The 21,813-nt window shown below is 44.1% G+C and overlaps 1 protein-coding gene across 1 annotated transcript in view; it reads left to right on the forward strand.

The window, feature by feature from the left end:
- The window catches only part of LOC125305613 (rho guanine nucleotide exchange factor 2-like), a 53,462-nt gene that overhangs the window by 13,463 nt on the left and 18,186 nt on the right, over positions 1 to 21,813 (forward strand). The window contains 1 exon segment of the mRNA XM_048260464.1: positions 18,575 to 18,737. Coding sequence (XP_048116421.1) covers positions 18,575 to 18,737 — 163 coding nt within the window.

The following is a 21,813-nucleotide window of genomic DNA, read 5'->3' on the forward strand; positions in this document are numbered from 1 at the left end:
GTAGCTTCACTGTATTGGGATCGCACTGCTTGGTGACAGCGCTGAATAGCTGGCCTGTGCCTCACTTAACACCTGTGCATTATCTAATATCACCCCATTCCAGACCAGACGCCGTGCGCATTAGAACTAACAACGGCTTTTACACGCCCAACACATTCTACTCAGGCTGCTTTTACAGTTCATGAACCCACGGGGACCATTTTCACACCTCTGATGCATTTGGATAAAATCTGCACACCATTCAAACTCACTGCACCACCCCACAAACTTGAATTAACAGTTACAGCTTTGTAGTTGCCCCTTAGCAACGGTTCTGTCTGCCTCATAAATGTCTGTGTTGTGAAAACACTTAAAAGCCAGGCATGTAAATGGGCTGTGAGCATAAATAGCTGTCTTTTGTGGAAGCCATCTTCACATTAGCAATACAGTGCCTCTGTCATTATGAAATTATATGTGCCAATACACAGTATATTACTGTCCCTCATAGTGAGATGCTTTTGGAAAAGACTCACCAAATCCTCTGGTCTAGATCATTGTGTCCATCATTTGACACCTTTCATGTTTTCTAGATTTTTTTTCAAATGTTTTATAAGAAGCAATGATGTTCTTACAGCAGACTTGCTGCTGTCTCCTTTTGGCCAGGAGTGTGTGTTTATTTACTAACATTTGCAGTGTTTCAGTTTTCACCCTCACTAGAATAGAGTTCTCCATGTTGACAACTTCCAGGTTCCTCGACATGACCTGAATGCCATGCCCTTAGTCCTCAACTGTTGTCAGGAACCTCTTGAAGGGAGGAATGGTGCCCTTGACCTTGGACAGGGTCTGCTAGACAATGTGAATGGAAAACGGGTGGCAGAGGCTCTGCCTTTGCAGGGCCTCAGATTTCAGTAAGGGAGTACTCAGGCCCACACACTTAGCCTCTCCACACCTGCATCTGTTTTTATCTGCATCTCTGTGTGTGTGTGTGTGTTTACATGATGTGCAGAAGAAAGGGGCCAGCTGCACAGTAACTCATTAGTGAAGTGTGTGGGTGAGTCTGAGGGGGTTGCGTGTGATTGTTTTTGTGGGTGTATTTCTACAAAATGGCTGCTCAGGCACATGGCACCACATGGGAATCTTTATTTCTCCCACTGTAGAAATACAGCGTATGAGAATTGTGTTGAAGTGTGCCGTTGTGTACACACACATCAGCCATAGAGATCCAATTTGTAATTTCCAGCGAATCAGGGAAGATTACCCATTGATACTTTATTTATTTTGATACATGTTGTGCTTTTTTTAGTTGTGAAATAAGCACATGAAGTCACAGTGAAATTAGCATTTTAGCAGACTGTAATAGAAAAACAATTATGAACTTCTGTATTGTATGAAATTGGCAAAAACAAGCCATTTAGATCAGTTTGGATCAATAAAGTGTACTGAAACCGCACCTCCAGTAAGTGTGTAGATATATAGAGATATCACATTGCTTTTAGGGTCAAAGTGTTTGCTGTAGCTGTCTCCAGTAGGGTGGGAAACTGAGGGAATGGACGACACAGCAGGAAATAATTTTACAGCTGCCGTAGGGGGCAAACACCAGAGAGCAACACTAACATCCACTCACGGGATGTGAGTGCAAAACAACGAGCACAGTTCACCAGTCATTATTATGGATATAACCAAGCCAGAGGTTAATTTGGGGTACGGTGCTAGCGACCTTACATTTAGCAAACAAATTGAGACGGTAGGCTGAATGTATTTAAATTCCAAGGGCAGCAATTGCTGTACTCCATGGTAAATGATGGATGGATGTGAATAATGGGTGGTTGACAGAACAAGGAGTCTCGCAGCCTCGCGATGTAACAAATTGCTTTACTGCACTACACACATACACACCAGGCACCGGCTAGAACAAGGTAGCGATGGAGTTTCTCAGACATTTGTCATTGCAAAGCCAGCGAAAAGAAACAGAAAGCGAGTAAACTGTTGTCGGAAGAAACGGGGAAAGCGGAAACGGCAGACCGACGATTGAGGAGTGTCGTAAAATATATACTCTGAAGCTGTAGGGGGAGCTCTGCAGAGAAACCTGCAAGCAAAAAGTGAGGAAACAGTGAAGAAATTGCCATGTATGTGGTGGTTCAGTATGACGTGGAGCAGAGCTGTTATGGTGGATGGAAAATGGAGTGCAAACAGAGACTGCTTTTACTTATTTTTATACGTACCATGTTACCTTCTGAAAGACAGAGAGGACACACTGACTCACACATACAGTACACACCTAGTTTAAGACAGAGCTCTGAATCACCATCACACGCGCGCACACACACACACACACACACACACACACACACACACACTACATTACATTACATTTAGCAGACACTTCTTGACCAAAGTGACTTACATGTCAGCTATATTACAAGGGATCACATTGTCCCCGGAGCAACTTGGGGTTAAGTGCCTTGCTCAAGGGCACCGCCCCGACAAACACATGCATACAACAACACACACACACACACACACACACACACACACACACACACACACACACACACACACACACACACACAAAAAGAGACATGGCAGTTCATACAAGTTTGTAAAGACGCACACAGAAATACAGTCGCCATTTGAGCCAGCACACAAACACACACACACACACACACACAGTGATGCATTTTGACCACCATATATTTGTAGAAGTGTGCCTGTGCTATGTGTATTCAGAATGAATATTTATATTAGCAAAAAACAGAGTTTCAATAATCACTGAGCATTGAGCAACTAAGGGGAGAGCATGTAAGACTTGTAGTGAACAGGGACTTGCAGATGTAAGGGATGGTGGAAAATGGAGAATAAATGTGATTTGTTTTCTTCAGATAGTAAGCAACATGCAGCACTTTTTGCGGTGGTCATGTAGCCTACCGCTATGCTGTGCATCTAGTCTTTTTTTTCATGATTCCACAAAGACCTTCATACCTTTTGGTATGGATCATACCATTCATTCTCTTACTACAGCATATTTTTTTCATGTTATGTCCTGGTTTGGCCCAGTGGGCCACAGCAAATGTGATAAGAATAGGTTAATTACATCGTCCTATTTTCATTTCCTACAATGATATTTTCATTCCATCCATATAAATTACGGTGAGGTCAGTATAAGGCTGAATTCCACATCACATTATCATATAATCATATAGCTGACTGTAGGATCATAAATCATGATCCCACAGTCAGCTCGAATCCCCCTTGCCGAAAGACTTGGTATGTGTGCGCCTCTCTAAGAAGGGTCTGTATGCGGTGCTGAGGAAATGGGTGTTCCTCCTTCTCTCCAGTCGTGGACGTGGAACACACTGCAGCCTGTATAACTGTAGGCGGGGTTATGAAAACGAGGCGATGGGAATTAAATATGATTGGACATAAGATTAGTAGACAGCAGCCCACTGGGCGGACAACAATGAGAGATACTTGAACGTTATTGGTCAAGTCTGAAAGAAGGTTAGTATTACACTGACGAAAAAGGTCCCTAGGGGTGCGGCCTAACATCAAGCGGCACTGGAGAATAACTATCTACTTAGAGTTTCCTGTTTGAAAAAGTCAAGCGATTCCTGTAGCGGCAAATGGATCAGTGACAATAAAGGGGGAAAAGTTGACTGATTCATGATTTTTAATTTTAAATTGTTACCAAGGACGGGTGTTGATTTTCGAACTTTTCATGTGATAGAAAATATACCTACGTGGAAAGGCAGAGTTTTTTCTAAGGATTACCATCTGGATCACTTTTTATTGATCCAGTTTTCGGAATGTCCCGTGTTACGGACCCTCTACCAAAAACGCGACAAGAGAGAATGAAAGAAATAAATCTGCGGGTAAGTCCAGCTATAAAGTCATTTTTTTTTTAAATAAGAAGTAGCCTACGTCTAGCCTAAATAGTCTTAATAAAGTTCAATTTATGTGATGTTTGTTTATCATCCCTCTTATGTTAAATAAACAAACATTAGCCTACATCTTTACTTTAGGGGTTTTCACTTAAAAGAGAATAGCCTAACAGTAAATGTTAAGGTGAGGGATGTCCCCCACACCCGTAAAATAATCTTTGTGAGTAGACGATCGGTCGCTGTTTGCCTATGTGTGGGCTACCACCGTTACCTCCTGTCCCTCTTTGACTTTGTTATAGTCACTATAACTCCATCACCATACGGTTTGGAACATCTGTTGTTTTTTGTATATATTAGAATAGTTGCTCCCCTATATTCACTGGTACAACCCTCATTACATATGCCATAGTGGATTACAGTATAGCGACTGAACAGCGTGGCGTGGAAAAGGGGGAGGGGGAGAGGGGGTCTTCTCATTGTGTGACACAGTAGCTGCAGAAACCGCTCTCTGAAGCCGACCACGTTGTCCAGGGGATTTGAAGGAAATTGGTAGGGGGAAGGAGTTGTAGCCTATGTCCTCTTTGTACAACAAGGCTTTTAGAAAGGTCAGATGCTTACGTTTGTGATATAATTTGCATTTCTTAGGCTATACCATTTATTTGATTAAGCTTTCTTTGGCTGTTTCATATTCCATGCTCGAACCGGCATTCGTTGTAAAGTAAGCTACAATGTTGCATGTTGCAATGTTTCAGTTTTTACATTGTTTTCATTCTCAGAAACTTTATCGCAAACGCAGTGGTCGATTCTACTCTCATTTCGTAGGGTAATTTACCGTGTGCGAGAGCTTGCATGAGTAGATGCGAGTAGGGTTTTGTGTGGACTGGTTTGGCAGGTGCACAAAGATTCTATTTAATTATGGCCATAGGCCTATGCATCTCTGCTTCATAGCGACGACTTGTGAGTTGTCTAACGTCGTTTCCCTGGCTACGTTATTTCTTTGTGTTGCAGGCTACATTTGGATTTGTTCAACAAATATTTGGGGCATTGTGATTGTGACTTAAACCTTGTGTGTACTCTGATAGTGTATCAAGATATGTTTGTGTGTTTTCTGTGTGGGGAAGTTATATTTTTGGTAGGAGCTGTACGGAGGAAGTGTAGGTGATAGTCTCTATGGTAACACAACAGACCATAATCAGAGTTTGCATTACACCATCGGACTGTTGTTTTGAAATGGGAATAGCTTAGCCTAAGCCTATTTGGCTTTGGTGCTAGTTCACTAATTAATCAGATGCGTCAAATGTGATATAGGCTACATTTTCTCTCATAGTGGAGTGGTCGAAGGCCTAGGCATATGCATTTGCAAGGGAGAGGGAGAGCTTGATATGAGCCGATCTTGCTTGCAGCTGATAAATTTAAATGTGGTTGCTGGAAGATCATCCAAATTCACCGTTTTCTACACTGTGAGGATGAACTTGACTGTTTGAGGGCAGTGTGTGTGTAAGTATTAGTATATATGACTGGACCATTGGTCACTCAGGGGGGCGAGTTGACCGAGCCAGAGGAAGTGCTGTGGGTAATGTGAAGTGACTAAGAGGCTGTCTGGGATCCACTAGTGTTTTGTTTTACAAAGCTAATGGCACATTCCTGGGCAGTAAACCCCAGAACATGCAGAACCAATGCAGAGCTGTACAAACTCTCTCTCTCTCTCTCTCTCTCTCTCTCTCTCTCTCTCTCTCACACACACACACACACACACACACACACACACACACACACACACACACTCACACACCTACAGACAAACAGACAGACAGACAGACGTGAATGAACATGCTATACACATGCATAATATAATCTTTTGGCACACTCACTCTATTCTCTCTCTCTCTCTCTCACACACACACACACACAGATACCAACATATATGGGTTATCTATGTAGGTGAAAGAGTGTAATGCCATGTATTCTCTTTTACATGGCATGTAGCACACACCCAGAGTTCTAGATGAAGCATTCATTGACAAGGCTGATTTGTCATGTCTCTAATGATCGTATAAGGAGCACATTACTGAAACAGCTAAATTGGGGCATTTGGTCTAAACTTCCTGGTTTTCAAGAATTGCTCTTAACTTGAATGTACTCTTAGCTCTACTTTTCACGATGCTGTGTGTGTGTGTGTGTGTGTGGACTGTGGAATATAGATGTAGATGGTGTTAGAACAGTCAGGATCAGCAGAACATAAAATTGCAGAATCAGCTCTCTGTACCATTCCGCCATTTTATTTTCATGCATCCCTTGTTTTATCGCTGTGTCATGGGTGCAGTTTAATGCAGGATATTTCTGTCTTTGCTTATGCCAGTCAGTACCGACACACGTATGTTATAGGCATGTAGTGATTAGCTAATTACCAGAGTAGAACAAATATATAATTCTGTGGAAATGTGAAGTATATCGGATTACCCAGTATATCACCCAGCAATCTGTAGACAGCTTTTCTGAATAAGCGGTAATTGATAAGCAGCTAGGAATTTCTATATCAGTGCATGACTTGTTGTAAGCCACATACACAGTTAATGAGAGACTGTTAACTGACTTGTAACCTCCAACACTGAACAAAACCGCCATCCTGTTTTGTGCCCATTTGCCACAATGAGTTAAGCCACACATGGTCTCCTCAATGGCATAGAGAGCCTTCATTCTTCAGTCATCCTCCCTCGTCCCAGACAAGGAGGCCATCCCATTCTTTTTTGTGCGTTTGGGGTTTTCTTGGGCAGGCACTATTTAGCCTACCTAAGGGCACAGTGTACAATAGGTCCTCCACAGGCACAGTGGGATGGACAGAGAGAGGATTGTGTACAGGGCCTGAGGGGCCAGGCATGGGACTGGAGATGCAGGATCCGTCCGAGAGCACCATCGAACAGGCCCCTCTTTATGCCCTTTCTGAAGGTCTCTCACTTTCTCTGTCTTTCTGTCCTTCTCTCTTTCTCTCTCTCTCTTTCTCTTTCTCCCTCCATCCCCTTCTCTCTCTCCCTCTCTCTGTTGCCTCCTCTCTCGATTACTGGTGCTTTCAAAGAAAAGAGCATCCTTCAGCTCTAGCATTCAGCTATAGTTTATCCATCATGTTTTATTTTGTAGTGGCGTTATCTGTAAGTCACTGTCTTAAAATAGTGTTTGTGAAGAGTGTGTCACTATTTTAACCTTTTGACACACATGTATGTTGACGTAATATTATGTCTGTGCAGTGTCATTTGAGTAGGTGTCTGAGGAGTCTGCTTTGACTCAGACACTTTCAGTGGTTACATTTCTGGCTTTAAGAATAGGGATGTACTTTTTGCCAGTCGAGTCAAAATACCCCTATGTGTGTGTGTGTGTGTGTGTGTGTGTGTGTGTGTGTGTTTGTGTTTATGTGTCGAGGAGCATTGATGCGCATGTGGGTGAATAAGACAGACAGAATCCACTGTGTACATGTGTCAGTGTGCATGTGTGTCTTGTCTGTGTGTGTCTGTGAGTGAGTGTGTGCGTGTTTAATCAGCCTTTTGTGTTTCCATTATGTGCTTGGATGGCTGGAACCATCCAGAACAATGGCACAAAGTCTGAGTGCTGCCTGCGCGCACCATTAACACGTGCTAGACACGGACCTCTGGCGACGTGTTCCTCTGCCAGACATACGGGTGCAAAGCGTTTCATGGGGACCACAGTCCCCAAAACACAAGCAGCTCAACGCAGCAGCCATAAATACCAAAGGAGACAAAACACAGCAACAGGCATTTCATCCACGTAAGGCTCGCAGTAGTGGTCTATTTGGCTGCCGCAGCTGCCCCATGCACTTTGACCTGTACAAACAAATGCAGTGTCACACACAGCCATGAACTGGGGGCGGAGGGAGGTGGGACAAGTGGTCCCCAGCTGACTTGCAGGTGTTCTCTTAGATGTAGAACACGGAATGTGGAACCCTTGGCAACGTGTGAGCTTGGTAACAATGTTGTAAGCGCAACAGAACGGAATACTGTTAATTCTTTGTCTCAGAGACAGAAATGGTCAGAAGTAGCCAAGTGCCCAAATATGGGTCTGTAGCCCTATCTCTCTCCACTAGCTGGCACTATTTTGGTTGGCACAGTAGTGTGCTGTGTTATGTTAAAAGAAGGGGGAAAGGGTTCACACAAGAACTACCTTACTTACTACATACCATTTATATGTAACAGTATAACATTGTTATAAGTTCATTTAAGTTTATTTTTGTCTGTAAGGTATGAAATATCTTTAGTTTCCACTGACATAGCTATAGGTAATTGTGACATATAGCTTTTAAGACAAAGTTAATGAATCTTCTCTGCCCTTTGTATTGATAGATAAGTAAAGTAAGAGCCAGTTACTTTCTGAGAGTTATCATGAGTCCAGTAACCACCATTAGTTCAGTTCTTTGTGTACAATAACTAGTGTATTGGTAACCAAGGCAGGTATTTTTGGTGCATCCGATGTAAGGGTTTCAGTGAGGGTTCTTGTTCCTTTACCTCACTGATGCTGAATCATTTCAGTTTTCTCACCCTCTCTCACACTTCACTCCTCTGTTCCTTTTCTTGCTGCTCTCTCTCTCTCTTTCTTTCTCTTTCTTTCCTCTCATCCTGTTTGTTCTCTCTGTCTCAAATGTTTCTCTCACTAAACAATAAAAAGTCCCTGGTGAGCCTTTTTCAGTGCTGTAACCTGAGAGTCGTGAAAGGAGGTCAGGAGAAAGGTGTGTATGAGCCAGAGACACACAGACAGAAGGAGGGGGGTGGGGATGGGGGGGGGTCAGGTCGGTGGGGGCCATGGAGAACACCTCACCCATGGGCCCCTCTAGGAACGGATAAAAGGTCTGACTGACAGACCGAGAAGACAGGCCGGATTAATCCCACACAGCATGCTAGAAAGCCAGACTGAGAGTCATCCAGACTCACACACACACACACACACACATACACACACACACACACACACACACACACACACACACACACACACACACACACACACACACACACACACACACACACACAGTCTCAGTCTCAGACACACACTGAAACACACACAGTCTCACTCACACACACACACACACACACACACACACACACACGCTAAAGCTCCCCGTAAAGGATCCCTGCTGGTCAGCACCACAGGGACGGCATAACAGGGCACAAACCAGCAGTGCTTATATGTGAGTTAGCCCCTCCATGCACCTGTGCAAACACCTATGCCGTTAAACAGCTTTGAGAAGCATTATCAGTGATGGACGAGGTGGAGGGGCACAGCAGCTGAACAGACTGAATGGAAGGGTGGGAGGAGAAGGGGCGATAATAGAGAGCGTGAAGGTGAACGGAAATTAAGAGGTGACAGTGATGAAATGGGGCAATCATGGATGTGTGTACCCCTACTGTAATGTATCAGTCTTTCAGAAATGACACCTAATGTATGAGTATATGAATGCAGTCAGTGAAAACCAACACTCAAATCTTATAACTGATGACATCTTGTTGGTTTGTTTGATAAACAGTGTATCCTTAGGTATGAAGTCCACAATGTACTATTTCTTGTACACTATTTCTCAATATTATCAAATGACATGTTGAAAAATGTTTCTTTGACTGCTACGTTTCCCATCCAAACATTAATGACTTTCACAGACCTCATTCCTGGGCTGCCTGGGCTGGAGGTCTGTTAAGGTCATTTAGTCTGAAGTGGCACGTATATATTACAGTATATATGCTGACAGGAAGAGGATGTGACATCCTCTTTTATTTCTGTTCTGCAATCACCTCTTCTTCTGTGGTGAAGACTGTTTTAGCTTTAACCTAGCAACACATACCACTATCTCCATCAGTGGTTTGCTAAGACTGCTTTTTTGTCATGGAGATGGTCACTGTTTTACCACAAGAAGTGTGTGTGTGTGTGTGTGTGTGTGTGTGTGTGTGTGTGGGGTGGGGGTATGCATCAGGACAGTAGGCCCTCAGTGAGCAGAGGACGTTTCTGCCAGTGTTAGATCTGTGTCAGCAAGAAATCCCTCAGCTCTGCCTCTGAAGGCCAAGTGCTGATACAAACACCGGACGGTGGTGGAGGCAGAATGTGAGCGTCTAATTGTGGTACAAATTGGCATGCTTGGGCTTGGTATTATTTATTTATTAATCAATTTGTTACACATGGGTGTCCTTGGGGAGAGGCAGCATATGCTGGATGTATTTATGTGTGGGTGGATAAGTCTGTGCTAAAAGCCACCCACCCACCCATTTTCTCAGTTTGTGCTTTTGCTCATTCGTGCATGTTTCTTGGTGAGACATCCCCATCTTTTTGGCTATGCTTGTGTGTTCACATGTGCGCTTGCCTGTGTGATTTGGGTGCTAAATACCCAAATATGTCATGCTTTTTGGCATCCTTTCTGGCGTATTGATTAGTACAGTGTGTGAATGTCTGTGTGTGTGTGTGTGTGTGTAAGCCAGGTCTGGGCATAAATAAAATAGCGATTTCTCAGATTAATCTCATTGATGATAAATCCATGATAATTTTTTCATTAACAAATTTCAAAATACTGCTTTGAAATAAAGTACCTTTGGTACAGTAAGCATCTGATGATGATTTGTTTAAAGGATACAGTATTCAAAATGATTATGAATATAACTATAATAACGGAATTTCTATTTTGTATATATTTTAAACAACCTGATATACCTAATTTCATTATGATGTTTTTGGTCAGTCAGGGGTCAGAATATCGGTAGAGTTTTGATTAATTGGCCAGCCGTAGTCTAAGCGTATGTGTACTGTATTTGTGTGTGTGTGTGGGTTGTGTGTTTGTGTGAGAGGGGGTTTCTCTCTGGCACGCTGTATTTCCGTGGGAGTGCTAACGAGTGGCGCATTGTCAGCTAGTGCTGGCGGCCCGTCTGTTGGGGAAGCCTCCGCCACTCAAGGTCAAAGGTCGCTGAACTTCACGTCGCCCCCACCATCTGTCCCAGACTGCACGCTTGCAGCCCCACATTCACACATACATGTGTGTGGGAGTGCTCCATAAATGTACACATGACCACACAAACACGATGATGCGATTCACACACACACACACACACTGTCACTCATACATAAATTTACACAAAAAACAAACACACACACACACACACACACACACACACACACACACACACACACACACACACCCCACCTTCAGAAAGCTAAGGAGCATAAACTGACACACATTCAAGTTGGGTGCCAAGGCATTTTCAAAACCTCTTTCTGTTGCTTTATCTACTGTTTAAATATTCTGAATAACATTTTACTGCCAACCAAATTATTTCATGACTCATGGGTCTCCTCAGGCCTTCATCAGCTTGAGGATTATCTACATGTTGGCAATCAGCAGCATGATTACAATGGACACATTGCAGACCACACATTAAGTACAGTAGTATGCATTCAGCAGCGTACAGTGAACGCAGAACAAAACAAACAGGCACAGGCAGCTCTGCTGAATACGTGCAAGCAGAATGTGATCAGTCAGACAAATCATTAACTCATTTAATAAGCAGTGATCGGACTATCTTTATGGAAGCTACTGTTACAGCAGCTTTATGGCATGTTATGTTGTGTGCTTTGTGTGTAAAGGGTTATATTAGTGAATGCAGTTGTGGAAGGTTGTGCTCCACACACAGGCCATTGTCTCCTGAGTTTCCCCCTGCTCGAGTTCCCTTTCCATAGTCTTCCTGTTTTTGCTCTGCCTCTCCCTCTCCTTTGTTCTCCACTGAAGTCAGGTTGCCTGCTCAGCTCCGCTCATCTCCACTATCATTTGTCAGGTATCCTCCCTTTCATTCTCTCTCTCTATCTCTCTCTCTCTTCATGCTTTTGTCTCTTCTCCATAGCCACTCTCTGGGGTTTCCTCTTTTTGCCCGTTTTTTCTCCATCTGTCTGCTCCCCCCTTCCTCCTGTGGCTATAGGCCCCTTTCAACCCCTTTTCTTTTCTCCCCACCTCTCTCTCTCCCTCTCTCCTTTCTCTCTTTCTTTCCTCTCTTAAAAGGCCAACCTGGAAAATAATCAGTCCCCTGATCTCTCACAAGCCTGTCTTTTTTTTTCACCTGAAAGCTCTCTAGTTTATTGCGATAGTTTTTTTTTCTGCCTTTCAATAGATAAATAGGAGGGTCCTGTTTGTTGCCGTCACTGGTGATGACTTCACTTGGCATCACGTAAAACACTTCCTGCTCCTAATCTCGTCTGACTGGACTCGACCTCAGACCCAAACAAAACAATCAAAACGAGCCCAGCCTAAATAAATGCTCCCATATGTTTACAGTTTTAGACGTTAATACAGTCACGTCTCATCTCTAAAAATAAACATATTTGGGAAATTCCAGCCTGTTCCAGCCTGTACTGAGATATAGTCACACACATCATCATTATCATTATTCACCCTTGTTTGGGTAGTTGTTATTTGCTGAATGCTTTTAATCCAAATGAATCAACCCAGAGCTGTGTGAACGCATCTAGTGCTCAGCAGGGTGTTTTTAAGGGTTTACCGGCCGCCTGGGCTCCTCCTCACATTTTCATGTGTGCTGCTGGGAACCTGGAAAAAACAGATTGGCTTCTAAGGGCCTGTCCACACGGAGACGCTTTTTAGGTTAAACGTAGAGGTTTTGCTTCGTCTTGGCCGAGCATCCAAACGAATCCTGTAAACGCACTGCCCGAAACCGCACTTTTCTGAAACCTGGTCCCAGAGTGGAAAAATCTGAAACCGTAGCCCATTTGAATTCGTTTAGACAGCGAAAACTGCACATCCTGCTTATGTATCGATGATGTCATCGCCACACCTCAGCTGCCCTGGACTTGCACTTATAGTATTGCCTAACAATACTAGTTTTCATACATGACATTACCTACGATTACACTCCGTAAGATAAATATCACAACTGGTGCGCGCATGGCCGATAGCTTATGACTTGGTGGACTGAACACTGTTTTTCCGGTGTTTTTATGCATTCTAGCTACTGTCAGTGGCGCTGAGAGAACTTAAGTTATTAGGAAAGTGCAGTGTAAGTTTAGGCTACATTAATTTGTGCATAGTGCCAGTGTCATTCATTTATTTTACATGTCTTACAACATATATACATGCATTCACAGTCGAAAGTGAAATCAGATATAAGCATACAAAGGCGCTTAGAACTCACGTTAAGCCGATGGTAGCACACTGAATGCAAATACGCGATTTGATGCAGGCAAACGTATTGACTAACAAAGGTTTTATAGCAATATTATAAATGTGGCGACAGAATAGCCTAGAACTTGGGTAAGCCTTGCGTTTAGTAGCCTAATTGCGGTGATAGCCAAAACTAATGTGAATCACGGACTATCCTACAACCAAAGAAATAAAAGGTGATTAGTAGGCCTACCTGCGTTAGCCAAATAAAAGGGACGGACTGCACCCTTCACAAACCGTAAAATAAAGTTTATTAGTTTTACAGTTGACTACAGTTGACAGTTCACCATCAGTCCACACAAACAATTCTGGTTTCCTTGCACTAGCCATTTCGTCGTAGCCTATTTTGTCTGTTTGTAAAGCGCAAGTTTTGGTCAATTTCTGTAAAGAAACAGTGCCACCTATAGGCCTGGGGTATGAAGTAACGTGTTGAGTTGTGTTGAGATGGATCCGTTTGGACGCAAATATTCTTGATACGGTTCCAGGGAAGACGGAGGAAAAAAAGATCGGTTTGGTACTTGTGGACTAGGCCTAAGAGAGATTAGTCCAGTCAGGTGGACACCCAGGGTCACAGCAGAGAGGGGCAGTAACTCTGCTGCTCTTTATGACTTACAGACCCATACAGAAGGGAAGAGAGAGAGAGAGAGAGCAACCTGACTGGATGGTATTCAGACAGACATTTAAATCCCAGTAGACTATATTATCCTCATCCTCCCACCCCCCTTTGAGTCTGCATGTGCAACCTTCCCCCCTCTGTCATGCCTTCTGCTTGGCTTAGTGACAGGGCAGTGCTCAGTAATCAAGGCTGATGCCTTAATGAGGGTTTCAGCTTTTAACAAGGTTGGAAGGGTTTGCTTGCTCACTGGTGCTCTGGTTCTCTGGCCGGGATTTAGCCATGGTGTTGGAGTGTGTGGACGCTAGCTGTGCTTTATAAATACTAGCAGAGAGACATTTTGTGCTTTTCTGCTTTTTGCCCTTTGCTATATTTGTTGTGTTTCATACTTCTCCATGATGAGTCAACATCCATAAAGGTGTTGTTGGTGTCAGTGTTGCTTTATTGCTTAGGTGCCCAGATGTCTGTAGTTATGTTAACACAGTTACAAGCACAGTCTAAGTGTTTCATCTATTTTATGAGGCTCAGTGGGGTTAATTGTGAAATGAGACAGTCTAGCTAGTAACCCTGGTGATTCCAGTTCAGTGAACTGAGTAAAACCATGTGATTTGCCCCCCCCTCCGTCCCATGTGTGCCTTCTCACAGATGTCTGCTCAGGCCCTCTGAAGGACAGCAGACACACCAGGGTTAATGCAATCCACTCAACTGGAATTAAAGTCAGTCAAGCTTGTCCCTTTGTCAACAGTTGTAGTTGCCATAGCTAATTAGTTATTGTTGGAATGGAGCGTGACGGGTTAAAAGTGAACGTTTGACTCAGGAACTCTAATATTTGACTTACGACACTCACAAAGGCATTGCCACTTCAGGGAATTGACTTGGCAGAACTGAATTTGAGCAACTTTCGCCTTGGCGTCTTTTGGCTCTATGGCTTGTGTTGCAATGCACTCTTTTGTTCCCCCTTGTTTACTGCAGGCTCCACCTTCTCAGGCCAGTGAAGGAAGTGATTTTTGTGGACTTCCTGTGTTGCATATCAACAATGAAAATGGACAAAATATCAGCCAACAGACTAAACAATATCGTGGAAGAAAGCATTTTACAGAGCTTTCCCACTCAAATCAAAGCAAGTTTATTGTGAAAACCAGAATTACCAGTTACTAACAACAAACAGACTGGATCCATAAACCCTTTATAGTACTGTGCTTATTTTTGAACTGTAAATGTAAATTAGGAAATAAACCAGTCATGCCCTTTGATAAAGGGAGAGGGGAGAAAGAGAAGTATTTCAGGGTTCATGTAACTTTCGTGTTAACCATGTTCACATGCAAATGAAGTCAGGAGCCAGCATTCAAAGAACAGCTGATTTTGGAGTCTGCAGAAGGAACCGAAACTTCCTGAACACTGCACTCTGAAAAATAATAATTACACGCCTCCATTTTTTCTCTGTACCCTCCTTAACCACCTTCCTGCTACACCCCTGTTCACCGTGACCTCGCTGGCATGACTGCACAAAAGTGTATGGGCCATTTGTTTCTGTGGCAGGTTGAAGTTGATGAAAGATGGACTTTGATCCTGTTTGTTGTCTTTCCTGGAAGATTACTAACACCTGTCTGGCTATAGACTGGACATAGTCTACAACTAACTGCAGTATGAGATCTTTATCTTGTTTATGATTTGTAGGAAAGAGGAGGATCAAATAAGGAAGATAAGAAATGCCCTCACCCACAATCGGTGGTTATCTTTGTGTGTTTGTGTGTTTTTTTGTGTGTTGTGTGTGCGTTATGCATAAATGTGTGTGGGTGTTTGTGACCCAATTATATGAGTGTTATTGAAGACGGAATGATAGAGGAGCGTGATATACACATGTGTGCGAACGTGAGGGTTTGACCAGGCTCGTCTCTTACTGCAGTAGGACCTCAGTGCTGATAACAAGTGGCATTGCCCTCCTTCAGCGTGATTAATGGATGATTATGAGGTCACCCAGCTCAGCCGACTCACAACATAGCCAGCAGCGTGGACTGCCCATTTAATAAACAGCTCGATGACAGATTTTTTTCCCTGTCTGTGTGAGCGGTACACTGAATGCCACATGCCTTCCAGTCAAAGACAAGAGATGACAAGATGACAGGACCGTGCCTTCTCCTCTCTGTCTCTCTATCCTGTTGTCTTGTGCCGCCATCCCCCACACCGAAGAACATAACCACCAGCATGGCGCATTCAGAGTGCCAGGTTCTCTGGTTAAAAACCCCAAGCGTGACCCATGCAGTAATAGTATTTACTTAATCCCTGACATGTAATAGCAGCTTTACCCCTCTGTATCCCCCACTGGGCACCCAAGTCTTGTCATTAAAGCAGTCATTACTGCCCATGTGTTTGTAATTTGTCACCGGTGCCAAGTTTGGGGCTTGCACCCTGCCCTGCCGATCCCAGGATGAGTCTTTAGTAGTTGGCTGTGAGCAGAAGCAGGACTGGTGCATTCCTGCCCTTCTCCCCACACTCATCCCCTTATTACCCAAGTCAGATGACTCTAATCCTGCCTCTTAATCTAGTATAGATAGATAAGTGGACTAAGAGAGAGAGAGCAAGAGAAGAGACAATTAGAAGCAAAAGGAGAGCAAGAATGAGTGAATGACTGAAGAGAAACATGTGGAGTTGTGTGTGTCAGCATAGTAGCAAAGCTCACGAGCAGGCCATTTAAAATGCCTGAATCAGACGAGGCTTTCCCCCCTCATCTATTTTCATCACACAGCTGTGGAGACTGCAAGGGTGCCACGGCAACCAACTCAGCAGAGGTGTCTCGTTAGTAGATTGACGCTCAAACGCTAAGGTCTTTCTGCAGTCTTTTTGTGTGTGTGTGTGTGTGTGTGTGTGTGTGTGTGTGTGTTGGTAACTGGGGGCCTCACAGAGGTTGAGGGTCTTATGTCGTTATCTCTGAGTGTTCTCTCCTGTCACTCTCATCTCCACGCTGTGCTGTTCAAGGAAATCCCCCTGTTCACTCTGCCTTTTGTTCCCTTATCTAATGGGAAGGATGGATCCGCTTCACCCCTTCAGCTCCATGAGCAGAGGGCCCGCAGGGGGCAGTTGGATGGTGGTTAGATGGTAGTGTGTGTGTGTGTGTGTGTGTGTGTGTGTGTGTGTGTGTGGGGGTGGATTTCATTTGGCTTTTGAAACATCATACACAAGACATTCACCAAAAGTGGCACTTAAACAATAGGCCAGGATGGTTTTGTTGAGGGTTTTCTGAAAGGACAATCCCCCAAAGCGCGCACACGCACACACACACATACACAAATACACCGTTTGTTTTCCTTCTTAAAGGTAATGGCAGGTTGTGTATCATGTACTGTAGTAGGACATTCCCATGGGACCTGAACCCTGTGCCCTCCCTCTCCAGGGAGGGTCCTCCCGCTTGTCCATGTCAGTGCTAAAGTGACAACGCGGATCTGTGTCTTCTTTAAACACAGCTCCCAAAAGGGATTGGGGGCGGACAGTTTATTCCAGCATGTTCATAAATGTAGGGCAGTCAAGCACAGCTTAAAACCCCTCTCTCTCTCTCACAGAGGTCCTTGACAGCCCTGTATACGTTTTCACCCCATTGGCAGCTTTCAAGAAAAGAAAGAACGGAATTCAAATGGCTGCAGTAGTTGAGTAATGATTATGCAACCTCATTTGGAACACTCCCTCAGAGAAACAAAAAAAAAGACAGAAACCTCGACATTTCTGTTTTTCTTTGTTCCTAGAAGGAGAGAATTCGAACAAAGCAGCTTTAAGCCCCAGCAGCTTTTCAGACTGACTCAGCATGAGACCCTACACTCCAAGTTGACACTGTTTTTTCTTTTTTTTGCTCTCCCCCAAACTGATTGTAAAAATGTCACAGATGAGATATGGGTTCCCGCCAGGCGAACTGCTGGATCCCACAGTTGGAGCATGTGTGCGTTTTTTTGGAGATAGCGGCCCAAATTCAGATCCAGATGATTCTGCTGTTGAAACACCACCATCAGCAAGGCGTGCGCTTTAGCGTTTTTTAGCTTATTTAGCAGTACATTGGTATGAGAAGACAAGGCGAAACAAATGAGAATGACTTTATGAAGGCAGTTGTAAAGCCAGCACAGTCAAATCAAATCAGATTGTAGCGCCAGCCTTGCTGGAGGCAGCCAGATAAGACTCGTCTCAGATTGACAGCGGAAAAAGACACAATCACACAATATTGAGCCTGTCAGTCAGTGGTCTTTATACAGTCAATAGTCACTGTGTATGAAATGTGCTGCAGGGTGTCACACTTTCTTTTACAGTGTTCTGTTTTCACCATTATGTGCATTTTTGTGTTATTAGCTGAGGTTGGATTGGGAGACGGTGCGCCAGGTGTTTTTCCAACAAAGAGCCAACGGCTGCCAAAATTGCATGGCTGATTTCCCTCTCGACAGTTGGAATCTATGCCCATGCCATGATTAACCAATTTAACCTCTTTTAAAGAAGATTGCATCGGATATCCATGCATTCCTGATATGGTTATGGTGGCTAATTAGTGTTATCTCAAAAAGCACCACTGGCAATATGCCAATCAAGACCTATCACGAAAGCTCATAATTATGCAGTGTTCAATTCAACTCATTATAAACCTCCACCATGTTGAAATTTCCTTTAGTATTTCCATGTTAAGAGCAAATATTACAACTGTTAACAGTTGGCTTTACATTTCTCTCTGTTAATGTTAATCTGTCTTCTCCGGCATAATGTACTTTTGGTGAGGTCATCCCATTGTTTGAAATCAGTGCGAATTGGGCGTGAACCGCTTCCTGGAGCTGACCAACGTGAAGGAACTCAAGCCGTGTAGGAAGTCACCTCTCTCTCTCCATGAGACATGAACCCTGACCTTTTCATCTCTTTGCTCCCTCTCCTCAGAACAAAGAGAAGGAGCGCATGAAGGAGCGCGAGAAGGAGGCGCGCGAGAGGGAGGCGCGCTACAGCAATGGCCACCTCTTCACCTCCCTCACCGTGTCGGCCACCACACTCTGCTCCGCCTGCAACAAGAGCATCACCGCCAAGGAGGCACTCAGCTGTCCCAGTGAGTTTAACACACACACACTCACACACACACACACACACACACACACACACACACACACACACACACACACAACCACAGAGCGAGATTGTGAGATCTCTCTAAAACATTTCTGTACACTTTGTGGCATGACGGTACAGTATATGGACACCACCTATAGGCCTACGCAAAGGCCTATACCACATTTAGACTAGATTGATAATATTTTGAACATCGCAAAAAGGCATATAGAATTGACTTTATGTGTACATGGGTCCTTTTCCATATTCATAGTTAAAGTGTCATTAATTCCAAAGGGCCCTGTCAGTACTAGGGGTGTCACGATTTCGATTTTATATCGAAATCGATCAAAATTACATCTCATTCTCGAACTTCGAACTCAAAAGTAGAATCGACGACACAGCCACACCCCCAATGTCACGTCCAACATCTATGCTAAGATGCACAAACGCACACGCACGTGCTGAACTGCAGCGTCAACACTCCTCTAATTTCAGGATGCAGCCAGTTAAAATATACACATCAACCTGAAATCTACCTGAATCCACTCTGAAATCATAGGTGTGGAAGTATTTTGTCGTTCATTCACGTCAATTAACACTAACGGAGCCTACTCAACTTAGCAAGTGAACAGATGATCTAGTTACAATCCAAAATTACTTTAAGGCTTAAAATGCACATTGATAAGTACATATTCCATGAACACTAACCTTGGAGCTCTTCGGAGTGTGCTGAAACAATCAAATTATCATTCTGTGTTGTTTCATTTCACTATGTTCACATCTCTTTTTAGCCCTGTTTACATTACAACCTCACGGTTGGAACGGTTTCAAAATAAAAAGCGGTTTCAAAATAAAAGCCCCCCGAAACAGAAAAGGAAAAGGCCAAAAAAAGTCAATAACATATAAGGAATACATTAATAGTAATATTCATACGTGACTTTAAAATAGAAAATTAAATCGAATCGAGGATTTGGAGAATCGTGACACCCCTAGTCAGCACACATCACAGTCCATTTACAATGTACGCCCTCCTGTTTGTCCTCTGTAGTCCTCCACTGCAGTATAGCTAGAGTTTCCTGAACTGCAAGCCCAAGTCTTTCGGAACAGCTGTGGTGAAGGAGCCCCAAAAGAGTGCATGCCACACCTCACGGTGCTCTTTCATTGCAGTTCTAAAAATGTCTGTGTAGGACACCCAACACACACAGTCTAGCATGCTTTATACTGCTGTTACAGACACGGCTTGTCGTCTCATTGTAGTATTTTCAGAGTCAACACAGACTGGGTGTGTATTGGCATCCATCTTGGTAAATTGCTTTTTCATTGTACACCCTTTAAAGAAGTGAATGACTGCTCATTCAGCGTTCTGCTTTGTCCTCAAAATACTCCACAGAAAAGCGCTGCACTGGTGCAGATCACTCGTCTTACTCAGATGTAGTGCGGCAGGGCTTGTGGCTTAATATCTGGCAACGTGTGGAGCGGGTGGCTTAATATCTGGCAACGTGTGGCTACTGGCGGCACTGGGGGAATTTACGGCGCATATGGGAACTCGCCGCGCCAGCAAGCTAGAGCAATTTGTCATCGTCCAACTCTACCCAGCAAAGCAGCTTTGGCTCCCTGAGGAAGTGCTCGATCAATGTGTGAAGGAAGGAGGGGGGCCTGGTATGAAAGAATGAGAGAAAGAAAGTGCATGAGAGAGAGAGAGAGAGAGAGAGAGAGTATGTGTTGAGGATTCAACCTTGGAAGATTAGGTAGGTTTGATGTTGTTAGGGGAAACAAGGGAGTGGAAAGAAAGAGGGGGCAGGAGAGAGGTAGTGAGAAATACAGAGAGAGAGATAAAGAGAGAGAAAGAGAGAGAGAGAAAGAGAGATAGAAGGAGAATCAAAAGAGAGCACGTAGGAGAGGGGAGCGAACAGGAGGGAAGGATTTCTCCCGCAGCCGCACACTGCGGCGGTAACCCCCATGACCCCCCCTCCACCTTTGAAAATCAATCAGCTGCTGACTTTCAGCTCCACCCCCACCCTCCGCCCAGACAATAGTGGCAGTGTGTGGGGAGGATAGATCTGAGCCCCTCTCTCTTTCTCTCTCTCTCCCTCCATGGGGCAGCAGGCAAAACAGCTGAGGGGAGGGGGCATAGAGGGAGGGCAGAGGTAGGAGAAGGAGGGAGAAAAATAAATAACAGGCGCAGAGATGGATGGACGGAAAAGAGATGGAATGAGTTTGGAAGATAAGAATGCTGGTGTGGTGGAGGTGTGAACGATAGCAGAAGGATGAGTGTGTAAACGAAGAGAAAGGAAAGAAAGAGAAAAAAACAGTTAAAAGGTACAAAGCAAACAGCAAAATAGTACAAAGGTTGAGATAGGAGTATAAGAGTAAAAGATTTATAAAGAGTGTGAACAGTACAGGGTGATAGCTTTAATTAATATGCAATCAGGAGAACGTGGAGGAGGAGTATGAGAGGGTGATGATGGAGTGAAGAGGAGATGTGTGAGAGAGTGAGAGCAAGAATGGAGATGAAGATGTATGAGGTATTGGAAGAAGAGAAAGGAATGAAAAAGGGAGAGATGGATGGATCTGTGCCCTCACTGTCCTCCCCCTCTACTGAAGAGCGTCCTCCCACCACACTCAACACCTCTGCATTGTCAAGCACATGCCACTTCAGCTAATGAGAGACATGGCAAGAGAGAGAGAGAGAAAGAAAGAGTACAGTGAGGGAGGAGGCAAACACAAGGCGCCACCAGCTATGCATCGCAGACAGGGAGCCCTTCATCCCTTGAACAAATTAGCTAATTTGACACAAAGTAGGGGGAAAATAGCAGATAAGCCCTTGGATTTTTTATTTTATTGTGGCATCATCACATACAATGGATTGGAAGGATTCGTGGATTTGTACTAGTGTACTAGCCGTAAGGCTTTCACCTTGACCCGGTGACCTTGACCTGCAGTGCTTTTGAAGTGCAGCTTTCAAACGGGCGAGCCAGCCAGGAGCGCCAGCATAGAGAGAGAGAGAGAGAGGAGGTGGAGGAATTGATGAGAGGAGAGGAAAAGAGAAGAGGGGAGAGAGAGAGGGGGATAGG

This window comes from Alosa alosa, chromosome 13 (assembly GCF_017589495.1).
Source record: "Alosa alosa isolate M-15738 ecotype Scorff River chromosome 13, AALO_Geno_1.1, whole genome shotgun sequence".
In the NCBI taxonomy this organism is placed as follows: domain Eukaryota; kingdom Metazoa; phylum Chordata; class Actinopteri; order Clupeiformes; family Clupeidae; genus Alosa; species Alosa alosa.